General features: G+C 41.2%; 1 protein-coding gene across 1 annotated transcript in view; it reads right to left on the bottom strand.

Moving 5' to 3' along the window:
* EGFLAM (EGF like, fibronectin type III and laminin G domains) overlaps positions 1–15,629 on the bottom strand; it is a 181,293-nt gene that overhangs the window by 109,959 nt on the left and 55,705 nt on the right. Inside the window, exons 2-4 of the mRNA XM_045079488.1 lie at positions 7,276–7,385; positions 6,205–6,285; positions 3,342–3,368 (exon numbers count right to left, since the gene is read on the bottom strand). Of these exons, the coding sequence (XP_044935423.1) occupies positions 3,342–3,368; positions 6,205–6,285; positions 7,276–7,385 (218 nt within the window). The remainder of the gene's footprint in view (positions 1–3,341; positions 3,369–6,204; positions 6,286–7,275; positions 7,386–15,629) is intronic.

Below are 15,629 nucleotides of genomic sequence, written 5' to 3'. Positions count from 1 at the left end.
TAGATATGAAAGATTAGCTCTACCTATAGCCCAGGTATATTCTAATAGGTAGACAGCTAGAAAGTGACCCTCCCAGAGCCAACTATTCCCAGCCTTTTCCTGTTTTGACCAGCTACGTAAGTGGCATAAGGGAGTATGGAACAAGGGCACTGGGGAGCTGGGGTCATGGAAAGAGGAGCTGGACTCAATGACTTAACCATCATTTCTTCCTCTGACATCAATCCTCCCAAATGGAATCTCTCACTGTATTGTGACTAGGGATAACCATTGGGTTCTTTATTAAAATACCATACAATTCCACAAATCTTTCTATTTCCATCTTTAAGTGTTTTATAATTACTTGCATCAAACTACATAAGATACTGTATATGCTTTAAAAAACATTAAAACATTAAAAAACTAAGTGTTTTGTTGCCTGGTGGAAGTTTGAGAACAAATCAAAATGTTTATCTCTCTTGGATTTTATTTTATACAATGTAGTGAGAAGCAGTGAGAGAAACCGCTTTCTTGGAGTAGAGTCCAGAGTGAATTCAGCAGTCTCCATGGACCCCTTCCTACACCTTTTTGGGGGGAATGAGGAGGCAAAGCTGGATACTTCTCTACAAAATAACGTTACTTTGTGTTTGTCTACTCCCTCTTAAAATGCAAAACGTCAAAACCTGCCCCATCTGTCTTCCCAATACCCCCAGTGGTTGTCATGGGATCAGAGAATTTATATCTAAAGAAGAGAAAAGCAAGGCTAGTTAGTTCACTGAATCCAAGATGAAAGCTCAACAACAGAAGTAATGACAATAATGGGTCTGGTTTCCCTCATAAGACACATCATAACCTAATATGCTTCCAACTGCCCAACTCTCACACACAGCATATCAAATTTTCAGGCTAGCACCTTGTTTTTCAGAGGTCCAACTAACTTCTCCACATCTACTGTACCAGTCTCATTCCCCCCATTCAAAGTCTGTGACAGGGATGACTGATTGTCTTCTCATATCTATTCTCTCCTTTCTTATCATAGAACCCCTGTATATTAGTTGGGCTGTCGCCACTCAAAGACTACATTTCCCAGCATCCCTTGCATCCAGCTGTGGCCATGTGGCTAAAGTCTGTCTAACAGAATTTGAGTTAAAATGCTGAGGGCAATTTCTGAGTTATCCCTTCATAGGAAGGACTGCATTCCCTTTCCTCTTTTCCTCATCTATTGGCTAGAATGTGGATGTGCCAGTGAGCCAATGTGGGCCATGGGAAGGAGGGCTAGAAGGGTTGGCAGAGCAACAAGATGGCAGAGCAATAAGATTCGAGGTCTCTGACAGACAGAAGCCACCAAAATTGGTTATAACCAAACAGGATATATCCTGAAGGAAACATGAATGCACATTTTGTTAGAATCACTATTATCTTGGCATTTTGGACTTTTTGACTTTTATCCTAATCATTATGTGACCCAATGTACAAAAACAATCTGGAGAGCTATGTACACGGAGCCCCTAAAGATGGGACTACTCTTAACTGAATATCTCTTTGCAATGATAAAACCATGCTGAAGGACTCTGGATTTAAATCTCTGACCCCGATTTCAGATTCCACCTTTATTCCCTTTCACGCTATATTTTTCTCCTACTGCTGAAAACCCAGGTTATTTGTTTCCAGAAATGAAGCTAGAGGTCATCCTGTTTGCTAGCCCAGCCAGGGAGCTACTATACTGTAAGGGCATCTAGAGAACAGAGCTGAGAGAAAGCACAAAGTGGGAGAGCACTGGACCAGGAGCCAGGAGACCCAGATTCTGCTGCCCAATAGCTTTGTGATCTTAGAGATGCCACTCTGCTCCTCTGGACCAAAGTTTCAACACCAAAATTCTACGATTGCTCTAAAATGACCTTGTTGGTAGCTAATAACCTTGGATTCAACTTCACAGTTGACTCTACAAGTTGAGACTGGGCCTTGGTTGTGAATATCTAGCATCATTACATGGAAGGCACCAAAGAAAGAGAAAAGTGCTATCTTCTAAACATCTTTCTTTCAGTGGCCCTGAGGAAGGCTATGTGGGCCAGAGTGGTGGTAGGAGTTGGGGGGATTCTGTTGCCTGAGTGGTCCCAGGAAAGCTAGAAAGTATCTTCCAGAGTTTCACAGGAAGGGCAGTACTGACTTTGGGGCTATACAAATCTTCCTTGTATGGGTCTGTCCTGTGTACTGCAGGGAAAACAGCCTCCCTGAGGCTTGTCCATGAAAATGTCCATGCTTATGTCCACATGCCCCAGAGGGAACAAAGGAACCCCCAGCTGGGAACCATTACTAGGTCATTTTACAGTCAAAGAGAGATTCAAAGGGGTTCAGTAACTTTGTCCAAGATGACCTCTGCTGTGATGACAGAGCTGGGACACCATAACTAGTCTCATGATTCCTGCCTCTGTTTTCTCTCTCTAACCTTGGATAAGACCCAAGTGCAATCATGATTCTGGATCACCAGACCAGTGGACTCCAAAGCAGGATGATGGTGCTTCCCTGTGGGTGAGCAAGACAATATTCTGAGATGCTAGAAGAAAAGAACTTTCTATTTCTGTCTTATCTCCTCCTTTAAGGTTCTGTGGAACATTCTAATGTACATAGTATACTAGTAAAGTAGCATATGTATAATTTATAAATACATGTGAGTGTTCAAATATTTTTTAACAATGATATGAATGATTAGAAAGTGTGGAGCCTACCAGTCTAAACACTTGCTTCTATTTCCAACTCTAAAAAATGACCAAATCGCCCTGCTTTGTTTTACTACTTATTTTTTCCAGGTTGAAACCTGCAGGTTGTTCTAAGAAAAAAGTGTCAAACGCTAACCCAGTCAAAGGCCTCCATTTGGCAAATCATTGAAGGATATAAGCCGACCTGTTTGGCAGTCAATCCAGCAAGTCAAGTGATTTGAGGTGACCTGGCTTCTTGGGAAGGTCTGGAATCCTTAGGGAAAGTGAGGAAAGGAGAAGGAAGGGTGGGGGGAGGGGAACCACCCTGCAGCGGTGTTCAGTCATTTAAATATCTTCTCTCCTTTTCAGTCTTTTTCACCCAGTTATGGAACGGAGCTTAAATTACTTCAACCTTTAAAAATGTTCCCCGTAACCTCACTCTGCTGTGTGAGATGAAGCAGCACAGAGGAGAATAAAAGCGCCTTCTTTCTAAATGATTAAAAATTCACCTGGTATGCTCCGCTGTCCCTGCTCACACTGGAACTAAGCACTCTCCCTCAGGCCTCAATCAGTAAGAGCGAGATGTGGGAAAATCAACATTTTGATGAAAAGAGAACCCCCTGAATCCTGGGTTGGGACAAGGATTTAACTTTTCTGAAGCATACTTACAAAAATCACCCGGTGATCAGACTGTCCCTGCAGAGGAGAAACAAAAACAGAACAACATGAAAGGAAAGGGAAACTTCCAGGTTGCAAATAAACCAGCAGAGCAGCCCCCCCTTCCACAGAGAGACACAGGCAGCGAACACACAGCTTCCGTCTGAGCTCTGTTGCCCCCTCGCTCAGTGCTTGTTCCATGCTAGCTGCAGTACTGAGGGCATCACGGCCGGGACCCTGTTTAGTGATCATACAGGTCAGAGGGTTCCCAAACTTTCTCTGCTGACCGCACCTTTGCTGTCTCAGGAATATTTTTATAGCACCTATGATACCAAAGAAATGCCCAAGTGTTCCATTTATGCTGTAGTTTTACCCAAACAACTTGGTAGTGGTCCTTCACACAGATGTCCCTCTTTCCCTTGAGAAGCTGCAACATTCCGCAGCACCCCCGTGAGTTTGCTGCACAGCCTGGAGCAGCTGGCACAGTTTGGAAACCCCAGATATGCTCCCATGATATAGATACTATTTGGATCCCTGTTCTGTCTACGAGAGAACTGAGGTCCGGTAGGGTTAGCTTGTTGTAATACAGCACACTGAATGCAAGTCCTGAATCCAGAGCTCACTGTTAAACCAGACACTTCCCCTCTTCCTGACTCACTGTCTTTATGTCCTCGCATGATTTCCTCTCTCCATTCTGGGCATTCTGCACCTCCCCCCACTCCCCACCAGAACGCACAAGCACATGGGCATGAACACACACACATGCAGGCTGTCCTCTTGGTTCACACCATTCCTTTTGATTTCAGTGCTCCTCCCTCTCCTGTGCCTTTCTAAAAACTGCTCCTGCTTCAGTGCTCAGCCCCTAGTTGGACCACTTGTTCATATACTAATCTCTCCCTCTTCAAAACTTCGGTCTACTAAGCGGCATGATAATGACATCAGGTCTCACGTTGCTTTCCAACTGCTTATCAACGAGAATGGGATTTTCCCAATAAGACTGAAATCTGCCTGAGAATCGGGACTCTGTGTTATCCTATACTGAGCGTATAGCAGCAACCGTGAAAGTGTGTTGAAATGGGCAAGGCATAATTTGCTAGCATACTCTAATGCCTGGATGTAATTAACAGACAGAATGTATTTAACATAAAGGCAGTGATCCTCAGGAATGATCACTAACATCTATCTGGCTTCTTTACATTTTAAAACCAAAGGCTTTTAAATATACCATTTTATTTGGAACTCACAACAAGTGTAATTATTATACCCCTTCCATGGGAGAAAGGTAAGGCTTAGCCAGGTGAGGGGTCTCTGGCCAAAGTTACCCAATCTGTAAGTGCAGGAAGGATGTCTGGAGGCTCAGGGTGCCTATTTCTCCCCTGGCCCCATGCTTCACCTTTGCACTGCTGGGTCCTCCCCAGAGATGCCAGTGTTCGGGGCAGGATCTCAATTCCATCCAAGTACTAACCAGGCCCGACCCTGCTTAGCTTCCGAGATCAGCCGAGATCGGGCGCGTTCAGGGTGGTATGGCCGTAGACAGGATCTCAATTCCAGAGGTACTGCCCAGACTCTAAGACACCTGTCACCGTCACTGTGCCCTCGATGCCTGGACCATGTTGCAGGCTGATAGCTGGAGATACTGTTGGCTCCTTGGCAGGGTCCAGGTGCTTGTTGAAAGTGCTGAGATGAGACACAACCTCAACTCAAGGATTCCTCAGTGGGCTAAGCCGGTCTCCCCTTTGAGGATAAAGTAAACCATAGAGGTTGGGGCTGAGGGCTTCTGGGGCAAATGAGGGCAGCTGGGACCAAAGTCTGAGACTAAAAGTGTATCCTGCAAGAAAGTACACACAAGCTGCAAATGTGTACCTCTTCTTCCTGAAGAGCTTTTGTAAAAACTTAAAATTTAATTTAAAAAAAAAAAACAAAAAGCCAGAGCAAGGCTCAGAAGTCAGCCTCCGCTGGGTTCCAGTGGACGTTGTTCCTCACTAACGTGTGATGTGGGGAGAGTGATTTCACCTGAGAGTGAGTCTCGGCATCCTCGTCAGTAAAATGAAGTCCTAGGATAGTTGTGAAGATTAAATGCGAAAGCGAATGGAAAGCAGGAGGAATCGCGCCTGGCAGGTAGAAGGAGTCCAGGGAGCAACAGCTTCCACGTAGGGCTTCTGCGCCTACAGTGGGCGCGGACTCCGCAGTCGCCAACACCCCCACCGCCGCCGCACTCTGGCCGCCGGGGCTGGATGCTTGCAGAGCAATTCCAAAGGCTCTAGCCTCTTGGAGAATTGTAGTAGAACGGGGCAGCGGGGGGAGGAAAGTGGAGGAAAGAAAACAGAACATGCCTAAGGCAGGAAAATTCACCCACGGAGACCTTGACAGGAAAGAGGAAAAGAAATAGATGGAGAGGCAGTCGCTGGTGAGTGGAAGGACCGGGCACCGGAGCTTGACAAGAAAAATAAACAACTTGGACCGTTTGAATATACATTTCAAATTACATCATTTTCTTCTGCATTGTGTCTCCAGGCACTTGGGAGGATACAGATGGGTCATATTTATTTATAAAGCTTTACGGGGATTTTTAAAAAGTCGGCATCGAACTTCATGAACGAAAAAACAGCTGTAAGGTGGCTGTTTGGGGGGGGGCGGGTTGAGTCCAGGATGGATGTGCTTCCCCAGAACCCTTTCTGCACGCGCCTGCCTTTCTGGACACGCAGGCCGAGGCATGTGATGAGAGCGTGTGCGTGAAAATGTGTGTAAGTTCCAGAGGACTATGTACACATGATTATTACATATGACACACACACGATCAGAAATCCTTCTGACTATCGCTGCAACGCCAACCACAGGTGCTCTTGGAGGGGGAGGCCTCGCTGTCTTTACTCACCGGGGCCACGGGGTCCTGGAGCAGCACACGATGCGACCGCTCCTGTAGGGATTTATCCGCGCCCACCTCAGAGTAGAAGACCTGGAAAAGAGGCAGGCATCGGGGTGAGAGCCGGACCAGCACTCCTATAGCAGATCAAAGGCCCGGGGTTCGAGCTCCGGACACAGCCACCAGGGGGTGGGGGGATGGGGCTCTGAGGTGCGCCGCCTCGCTGACCCTGGTTCTATAACAAACACCAGCTCCCCGGTGGCCGGACTGGCACACCCATGAGCCCACAGACACTGGGAGAGAGATGTGTGCCAGTGAAGTGGGAGGAACCCAACAGCTGCTAGTCTTCCCCAAACCTCGACTTTCTCTGGTCATCTTCCATTGTCCCACTTTTTATGTAACAGGAGTTCAGAAACACACTTCTCTGCCTTAAGAAGACAATAGGAGGAGGGCCCATTGTTGGTGACAAGGAGGCAGTAGGGAGTTGCAGATCTGGGTGTTATGGGGGTTCTGTCCCATCTAAAGTGGGCAGCCCAGCTCCAGTGGACTCGGTTCCCCCTTAGGAATGTGGGCCTGGTGTGGCCCACTCTCTGGATATTCCCAGAGCTTTCAGAACTCAAATACTTATTTGAAATCTCCTAACTGCTAAGAGTTCACTCATTTTTAAAAACTTGTTCAAACAAAACACATTGGTGAACCTCTCCTCTGATAGGTAGGAATGCACTCTCTGTCCCCTCCCCCACTTTGCCTGTCCATGCCTTTACTTTATTCCCATGTTTCTGCTTTAGCCTCCGAACTTGACCGTGGGCACTTGGATAGCAGGAACCACATCTTCTACTTAGTTTACATTTTCCCCCTCCCTGAACAGAGTAAGGACTCCATAGATCCTAACAGACTTTCAGGCACTTACAAATACCCTTAAAAGGGAAACATTTGCTCTGGTTTCATGTAAGGAAACCGGGGCAGTGATTAATTGGGGAGGGTTGGTGTCAGCAGGCCCTCTATAGGAGGAGCAAGGGTGGGAAGGGCGTATAGTTACCAGGATGACACCCATGTCTGAGATCACTGGGCCCCAGTACTCACAGTATAGCCGGTGATGGGGCTCCTGGGATGCCTGGGCATTCTCCACTGGATGCTGAGAGCTGTGCAGTTCAAGGCGAACAGCATGATATCCAGAGGAGGCTCCACTTTGCCTGCCCCAAAGCAAAAGAGACTGTCAGAGGTTCTGTCTATTGATGGAAAGATGATACCGCAGGACAGAAATCAGACACCTCTCTGGCATGCCACACCTAATTCAGCTGACTTCACCAGAACTCTGCTGTTCCTTCCCAGCCTGGCAATCGTATGATCCTCAGTCCTTTCTATAACTTCTAGCACCCAGAGGCCAACAAAGGGAAACCAAGCACTTCCGACTTGTCTCTAGGGGCATGGAATGTATCAAAGGAAGATGAATTTCTTTTTTCTTTTTACTTTGTAACATAAATATGTTTTATAAGTATTTTATGTAACTATGTCTCTTTACATAGTTCACTTATTCATATTACAGAACATCTCAAAAATATGGTTAAGTGTGAAATGGAGTTAGAAAACTTCAAATGTTTTACAGTAGCAAACTTCAAATCTTTTACTGTATCCTTATCGTAAATAATTTCATGGTTATAAATAATACATTTTATGTTTATAAATATAACATATGCAGATTGCCAAAATTTAGGAATGAGTCCTGTCAACATTTAAATACAATACTTCCTTTTGGTTACATGTGACTTTTTGTAAGATATCTGTATGTAAATATAGATATGTAGATATAGATATATACATATACATATGTACATATATATTTATGTATATAAAATTTTTATTTTTCTTTATTGTGTTCATTATATAGAATAAATATATATACATATAGTCAAAATTTTAAATCTTATATAGTTATATATATTATATAGTTAGATATATACTTACAGATATAGTGTGTATGTATATATATATATATATATATATATATATACAAACTGAGAGTATATATTTATCAATCTAATTATTTTTAATGGCTGTAAGTTCTCCTTTATACAGTAATTCCCCCTTACCTGTGCAGGATACTTTCCAAGACCCCCAGTGGATGCCTGAAACCACAGATAGTACCAAACCCTATATATACTATTTTTCCCCTATAAATATATACCTATGATACTTTAATTTATTAACTAGGCAGTGTAAGAAGTTTACAATAATAAAATAGAACGATTATACTAACATACTGCTGTAAAGGTTATATGACTATGGTCTCTCTCAAAATACCTTACTGTAGCATACTCACCCCTCCTTTCATGATAATGAGAGGTGACAAAATGCCTACACAATGAGGTAAAATGTGGCAAATGGCTTAGGCACTGTAATGGAGTGCTAGACTGCTCTTGACCTTCTGATGATGTGTCAGAAGGCAGATCATCTGTGTGCAGACTGGCTGACGGTGGGTAATTGAAATCTTGACGTTGAAACCATAGACAGGTGGGGGACGACTGTACTGCATATGCCGCAATTTACACTCTTTCTCATTCCACTCTTGTTAGACAATTAATTTATTTCCAGCATTTTGCGATTTTAAATAATGTTCCATGACGGGCACCTGGGTGCCTCAGTCCTGCATCAGGCTCCCTACTCAGTGGAGAGTCTGCTTCTCCCTCTCCCTCTACCCCTCCCCATGCTTGTGCTCTCTCATGTGCTCTCTCTCTCTCAAATAAATAAGTAAAATCTAAATCAATCAATCAATCAATCAATCAATCAATCTCCATGAGGGCAAGAAATAGGTATGTCCAGTTCAGAACACAGAGACTAGTAAATGAAAGAGTTTGAGTAGATGAATTTCTTCCATTTGATTTCCCACTTACCAGTATGGGCTAATGATCCTTCTTTTTAACAACTGTGTAGAATGCTCTAGCATATCACTTAGGTTACACAGTCTGCAATTCACCAAAATCTTAAGGTGTCAATTTATTAGACTGCTGCTGGGGCTTCCCATCCATGTTTTTAATAACAGAAACCAAGGCCTTTCTGGCGGCCCAAGTAGTAGAGGCTCAGTGCTGTCACTTGGTAAGAACAGCCAGTCTAGGAGGCAGCTGCCACTGTCCCCCCCGCCCACAGACACCTACCACTGCCGTCACTGGTGTCACTCAGGGGTTTGGTCTTGAACTATTCTCCGGCTCCACCTTGGTTCAAGATCTAAAGTCCCGGGTGCCTGAGTGGCTCAGTGGGTTGAGCCGCTGCCTTTGGCTCAGGTCGTGATCCCAGGGTCCTGGGATCGAGTCCCGCATCGGGCTCTCTGCTCAGCGGGGAGCCTGCTTCCCTCTCTCTCTCTCTCTGCCTGCCTCTCTGTCTACTGTGATCTCTCTCTGTCAAATAAATAAATAAAATCTTAAAAAAACAAAAAAGATCTAAAGTCCCATCTGGGTGGCCAAACTTATGTAATGTGACTCCCTCTTGACTCAGCCAAGGGGTCAGAGAGGAAATATCAGGTTTTTTTCCAGTTTCCAAACTGGGAACTGACAGGATGAAGGGAGTATTGGGAATAGTTCTTCTATTGATCCCACCCATAGTACTGAAAGCTCCTTAGAGGAGAATCAGATCCTAGGAAAAGACCACTGGGCAGTGGGAAGGCCAAGTATTCTGCTCCTTAGAGCACATATGTACATTAACTTACACGACAGATTGATATTTAGGTTGTTTCCAAAATTTCACTGTTAAAATAATGCTGAGAATATTTGTGTATATGTCTTTTTGTTCATATCTGAGTATTTCTATGATGGATAATTAAAAATTATGGATATATCTATACTAATACAGTGAAGTACACATTCTTTTCAATGCACATGGAATATCTCCAGAATGGATTACACATTAGGCCATGAAATAAGTCTCAACAAATTCAGAAAGACTGAAGTCATACCATCATCTTTTCCAACCACAACAGTTTGACAGCAGAAATCAACCACAAGAAAAAAATCTGAAAGACCGCAAATATATGGAGGTTAAATAATGTGGTACTGACAAATGAATAGTTAGCCAAGAAATCAAAGAGGAAATAAGAAAATACATGGAGACAAATGAAAATGAAAATACAATGGTCCAAAAATTTTCAGCTGCAGCAAAAGCTGTTCTAAGAGGAAAGTTTATAGCAATACAGGCCTACCTCAAGAAGCAAGAAAAAATCTCAAATAAACAACCTAACCTCACACCCAAAGGCGCTAAATAAGAACAAACAAAACTCAAAACCAATAGAAGGAGGGAAATAATAAAGATTAAAACAGAAATAAATGAAATGAGAACTAAAACAAAACAAAACCAATAGAACAGATCAATGAAACCAGGAGATGGTTCTTTGAAAACATCAACAAAGCTGATAAACCTTTAGGCAGACCCATCAGGAAAAAAAAAAAAAAAAAAAGAAAGAAAGAAAGAAAAAAAAAAAAAAGAAAAAGAAAAAAAGAGAGAGTGTGAGAAAGTGAGATAAAGAGAGGACACAAATAAACAAAGTCACAAATGAAAGAAGAGAAATAACCACTAACAACACAGAAATACAAAGGATTATAAGGGAATATAAGGGAATTTTATCCAAAGAGTTAAATTAGAGTTAATAACACGTTTTTCTCAAACTATTCCAAAAAATAAAAGAGGAACGAAAGCTTCCAAATTCATTCTATGAAGCCAGAATTACCCTGATATCAAAACCAGATAAAGACACTATAAAAAAAAAAAAACCTATAGGCCAATGTCTCTGATAAACATAGAAAAAAAAACCTTCAACAAAATATTAGTGAACCAAATCCAATAATACAATAAAAAAAAAAAATCATTCACCATGCTCAAGAGGGATTTATTCCTGGGATGCAAGGGTAGTTTGATTTTCACAAACCAATCAACCTACTATATCACATCAACAAGAGAAAGGATTAAAACCATATGATCATTTCAATAGTTGCAGAAAAAGCATCTGACACAATATGACATCCATTAATGATAAAAACCTTCAACAAAGTTAGGTTTAGAGGAACACACCTCAACATAATAAAGGCCATATATGTAAAACTCACAGCTAACATCATATTCAATGTGAAAAACTGAGAGCTTTCTTCCTAAGATCAGAAACATGATAAAAACGTTCACTGTCACCATTTTTATTCAACATAGGACTGGAAGTCCTAGCCACAGCAATCAGACAAGAAAAAGAAATAAAAGGCATCCAAATTGGTAAGAAGTAGAACTTTCACTGTTTACAGATGACATGATACTGTTATATATATAGGAAAACTTAAAGATTCCACCAAAAAACTGTTAGAACTGATAAGTGAATTCAATAAGGTTGCAGGATACAAAATCAACATACAAATATCCATTACATTTCTCCACATGAATAATGAAGTAGCAGAAAGAGATTAAGAAAACAACCCCATTAATGATTACACCAGAAATAATGAAATACCTGGGAATAAACTTAACCAAGGGGATAAAAGAAGTGTACTCTGAAAACTAAAAAACATTGATGAAAAAAACTGAAGATGACACAAACGAATGGAAAGATCTTCCATGCTCATGGATTGGGAAAACAAATATTGTTAAAATGTCCATACTACCCAAAGCAATCTACAAATATTTTTACAGATATTTTATTTTTCTGCATATATCCCTCTACAGAGAGCACAAGCAGGGGGAGCAGCAGACAGAGGGAGAAGCAGAATCCCCACCAAGGAAGGAGCCTGAAGAAGGACTCAATCCCAGGACCTGAGCTGAAGGCAAATGCTTAACTGACTGAGCCACCCAGGAGTCCCTCAATCTACAGATTTAATGCAATCTAATTCAAAATATCAAAGCATTTTTCACAGAACTAGAACAAATAATCCTAAAATTTGCATGGAACCACAAAGACCCTGAATAGCAAAGTAATCTTGAAAAAGAAGAACAAACTGGAGGTATCACAATCCCAGATTTCAAGATATGCTACTATATACTATATACACATAGATGAATAGAGTAGAATACAGAGCCCAGAAACAAACAAATCATATGGTCAACTAGTCTTCAACAAAGGAGGCAAGAATAGACAATGGGAAAAAGACAGTCTCTTCAACAAAAGGTGATGGGAAAACTGGACAGCTACACCCAAAAGAATAAAATTGGTCCACTTTCTTACACCATATACAAAAATGAACTCAAAATGGATTTAGGTCCTAAATGTAAGACCTGAAACCATATATATTTTTTTCAATCTGAAACCTGAAACCATAAAAATCCTAGAAAAGAACACAGTCAGTGATTTCTCTGACATTGGCCATTGCAACATTTTTCTAGATATGTCTCCTGAGGCAAGGGAAACAAAAGCAAAAATAAACTATTGGGATTACATCAGAATAAAAAGCTTCTGCACAACAAAGGAAACAATCAATAAAACTAAAAGGCAACCTACTAAAAGAGAAAAGATATTGCAAATGACATATCTGATCAAGGGTTAGTATCCAAAATATATAAAGAACTTACACAACACAACTAATCCAATTTAAAAACAGGCAGAAGCCCAAAACAGACATTTCTCCAAAGACATCCAGATAGCCAACAGACACATGAAAAGATGCTCAACATTACACATCATCAGGGAAATGCAAATCAAAACTACAATGAGATATCATCTCACACTCCGAATGGCTAAAATCATAAACACAAGAAACAAAGAGTGTTGGTGAGAATATGGAGAGAAAGAAATTCTTGTGCCCTGTTGGTGGGAATGCATTCTGATAGTGTAGCCACTGTGGAAAAGAGTATGGAATTCCTCAAAATAATAAAAACATAATTATCATATGATCCAGTAATTCTACTGCTGGGTATTTACCCCCCAAAATATGAGGACACTAATTCAAAAAGGTATATACACCCCTGTTTATTGCAGCATTATTTCCAATAGCCAAATTATGGAAGCAACTCAAGAATCCATCAACAGGTGAATGGATAAGAAGATGTAGTACAGTAGTGTATACACATACACACACACATACACACACAGAAATATTACTCAGTCATAAAAACAACGAAATCTTTCCAATTGCAACAACACGGGTAGGAGGATATAATGCTAAGTGAGAGAAGTCTGTCAGAGAAAGACAAATACCATATAATTTCACTCATATGTGGAATTTAAGAAACAAAATAATGAACAAAGAAAAAAGGGATAAACAAAAAAGCAGAATCTTATATATAGTGAACAAACTGGTGGTTACCAGAGAAGAGGTGGGGGGGGATGGGTGAAAGTTATTAAGAGTACAATTACCATGGTAAGCACCGAGTAATGTATAGAATTTTTTAATTACTTAACTGTTCAACTGAAACTAATATATACTGTATGCTAATTATACTAGAATTAAAATTTTAAAAATTATAGGTATGTACATATAAAGTTTCAATAACTACTGACTTACAGTTCTCCAAAAATGCTTGAATAAATAAATCCTTAGATGCATTTAATTTTCTCATTTGGAAAAATTCTTAAAGCAAAATTCTTGTATCTAAGACAGAATGTCTCAATATCAACACTGTTGACCTTTTGGGCTATGTGGGTTTCTGTGGGAACTCTGCTATGCACTGTAGGATGTTGAATATCGCCCCTGGTCTCAAAGCACTAGATGCCAATAGCACCCCCCAGCCATAGTATGAAAACCAAAAATAATCTCCAGACATTACTAAATGGCTCCTGGGGACAACACTGCTTCCAGTTGACAACTATTGATCCTAGAGAATGGATATTTTAAGGACTTTTCAGAAATCTAACCAAACTAATATCTAGAAAATTAACCAATTTAGCAGCTTATGAAGGGGTAATGAGAATGTCCAGTAGAAGTAATATATCTTTACCAGATCTGAGTATTACTTAAAAGTCTTTGTTAATTTTTTAAAAGATTTATTTATTTATTAGAGAGAGAGAGAGAGAGAGAGAGAGAGCGCATGAGTGGGAGGGACAAAGGGAGAAGGAGAGAATCTCAAGCAGACTCCACACTGAGCACCGAGTCTGACACAGGGCTCCATCTCATGACCCTAAGTTCATGACCTGAGCTGAAACCAAAAATCAACTCAACAAACTGAGCCACCCAGGCACCCAAGTAATCTGATACGAAAAAAAGGTGAATATTTTAATATCTTCCTTGGCTACTTTTCTTCCTCTATTCATGCATTTGGTTCATTTTTTAACTGGGTTGTTAATTTTTTTTTCTTATACATTTGAAAGAACTCTTCCTAAGTTAAATATCTTAATCATTCACTTACATTTTCTCTGTGTATTTTTATCTTTAGGTCTAGCTTTATAATTACCCGCTACTTGTAGCTTTTTGCTGATTTAGGAGGTTTGTGCCAATAAAATCTCAAAGGAGACTGGGAAGTGGGGGGAAAGAGAGTGGAAATGATCTATCAGACCCTCACAGAACCATAGAATAATGAGTAAGCACAGCTTCATCCTAAGTCCTAGGAACAGAACTTTCTCCATTTATTTTGGGAAAAATGACAACTGACCAAGGTGGGCTGCTTGAGTCAACAAGTGCGACACCAGTCCTTTTGTCCTGCCAAGGTTCAGTTCAGAAAACAGAAAACATTCTAAGTATTTTCAGCAGAAATGTGGTTATGGAATTGCTGAGAAGGCCAATGGACTGGAATTCATGACTCACCATTCACTCTATTTTACAGATAGATGAATAAATAGATGAGAAAGAGAGAGAGAGGAACTAGTTTTAGTGGTGACTCAAAACCAAGAAATCTCTGCCTTCATACTCAATCCTGCCATGACACTGGGGTTGCTTTTAGACCCACAAAGTGATGGGAACCTTGGAAGTGTGAGTTCTATGCTTTGACAGCCTTGCTTAGCATGAGAAAGAGCAGCAGGACATGGCCTTCATCCCACACCTGCCTTCCATCTGTCCCAAGAAAACATCTCATCAGTGAGACCTAATTTACCTCCAGAATACTGTCTGCAAGGCAGTCTGAAAAATGTTGTTTTAATTTTTCCAGCCTTTGCATGACAGTTATGATGCCTAGAAGGAGAATAAATGGACGTTGAACAAGCCAAGCTACAGTATCCTGACATCTTCAGACCATAAAAAGCATGAATTCTATGCTATCCCCTTTACTTTCATATTCTGCAGGGAAATATTCTAATCAAGCCTTGCTGGGACAGAGTTGGGTAGGACTTCTACTTTACTGACATATATACTCCTATTAGGCCTTTCACATAACTAACAAATATGTATTGAGCTCCTAAATGCATCAGGCACAGAGTTAGTCAGTAAGGCTACATTAATGATGTAAGAGACAGAGGACCACAAATAAGTTAGCAGGACAGAGCAACTGGTGGGAAAAACATACGAGCAATATGGGGTACTTCGGGGGCACAAAGCCAGGACACCCCT

The sequence above is a fragment of the Mustela putorius genome, unplaced genomic scaffold, assembly GCF_011764305.1.
Source record: "Mustela putorius furo isolate JIRA1106 unplaced genomic scaffold, ASM1176430v1.1 tig00000407_pilon_pilon_pilon, whole genome shotgun sequence".
NCBI classification, from domain to species: Eukaryota; Metazoa; Chordata; class Mammalia; order Carnivora; family Mustelidae; genus Mustela; species Mustela putorius.
The sequence above is the reverse complement of the archived record's forward strand: the minus strand, read 5'-3'. Positions and strand labels throughout refer to the sequence as shown.